At 41.4% G+C, this 1564-nt stretch overlaps 1 protein-coding gene across 1 annotated transcript in view; it reads right to left on the bottom strand.

The window, feature by feature from the left end:
- The window catches only part of LOC106013529 (cell wall protein DAN4-like), a 37081-nt gene that overhangs the window by 16754 nt on the left and 18763 nt on the right, over window positions 1-1564 (bottom strand). The window contains exon 5 of the mRNA XM_013089508.2: window positions 955-1098. Coding sequence (XP_012944962.1) covers window positions 955-1098 — 144 coding nt within the window. The remainder of the gene's footprint in view (window positions 1-954; window positions 1099-1564) is intronic.

Below are 1564 nucleotides of genomic sequence, written 5' to 3' on the forward strand. Positions count from 1 at the left end.
GTGGCAGACAGATAGAGGGATGAAGTGACGGATGTGTGAGCGGGTGCATAAATAGATGGATGGATGGATGAAGGGGATGGATGAAACAAAATATGCATGAATTAATGGATATGAGCACTGATAAATGAAATTGACGGAAAATTGTTGCATGGGTTCATGGTAAGATGGGTGAAATGACGCAGGAATGAGCAGATCTATACATGGATGAGTGTCTAGAGAGATTTGTGGACGAATGAGGGGCCTCACAGACGAATGGATAGGTGCACTTGTGGAAGGATGGACTGATGAGTAGACTGACTGATGGGCGAATGGAAAGATAATTATATGGACGGATAGAAGAATAAACAGACAGATGGATGGATGGATGGATGGATGGATGGATGGATGGATGATGGATGGATGGATGAATGGATGAATGGATGGATGGATGGATGGATGGATGGAGGGATGGATGGAGGGATGGATGAATGGATGGATAGACATTTGGATGCATGGATAGATGGATAGATGGATGGATGGATGGATGGATGGGTACAATGAAAGATACATAAACTGTGACATTACTGTGGATGGGACATAATACAGTTATTTGTATTCTACATTGTTCTTCCAGCACGCCATAGTTCAGAAAGTAATATTCTGAGAAGTAGTTTCAATGACCCAGGGTTTAAAAAAGCGCTATGAGAGTTTTCTTTGGTTTTTAGTAAGTGTTTTACGGCACTTGCAACACAAGACGGTCATATAAGTGTCAAAGTTTGGAAGTGTTACAAGAGAGTAATTAACACACAAAAGAAGGAGGTGAGAAGATCAGGACGATAGATGTTTTATAGGAAAGAAGAAGCAAACCATATCAGAGCACCCGCCAACCACCAGTCAGAATTTTCTAGAACTCGGATTAGGTGGAATATGTCACAGAGTATTTTTCAAAGCTCAAACACAAATTCAAAACCAAACCTGGAGAAGCAGAAGGCCTCAATGCTGACCTCTGACGTCATAGATGTTAGTGACGTCAGTGAGGTGTCGGACAGGTCAGAAACAGGGGACGTTGCGGAAGTTGCCGTGGTGCTGGCAGACGTGAATGACGTGGCACTGGTTGTCCTAGCAACGGAATAAGATTAATAGTTAAATTTTAGTAGAGGTTTTACAGCGTTCGAGACTGCATAAGGTCATATGCGCGCCAGAATATTACAGGTGTTACAAGAGAGTAACAAACGCAAAAAAAAAGAAAACGGGGAGATAAGGACGGTAGATGTTTCATAGGAAAGAAGAAGCAAACCACACCAGAGCACCCGTCAACCACCTTCTAAGATTGATAAAAAGAGGAACATCAGAAGGCGAGAAGGGTATAAGAATATGTGAGAAGTATAATTGTTAATTTTTATGTGTAGTAGAACTGACATGCGTTTTTGTTTGAAATAATAATATTATGGAACAGGTGCAGAGATATAATTAAGTTGGTAGCAAATGAACTTGAGATGCAGAAAAGGAGGAAAGGCAGGACAAACAAGAGATATTGATTGAAAAAGTGGTAGAAAAAGAGAGAGGGAGGGAGGGAGGGAGAGAG

This window comes from Aplysia californica, unplaced genomic scaffold (genome assembly GCF_000002075.1).
Source record: "Aplysia californica isolate F4 #8 unplaced genomic scaffold, AplCal3.0 scaffold00968, whole genome shotgun sequence".
Classification (NCBI taxonomy): Eukaryota; Metazoa; Mollusca; class Gastropoda; order Aplysiida; family Aplysiidae; genus Aplysia; species Aplysia californica.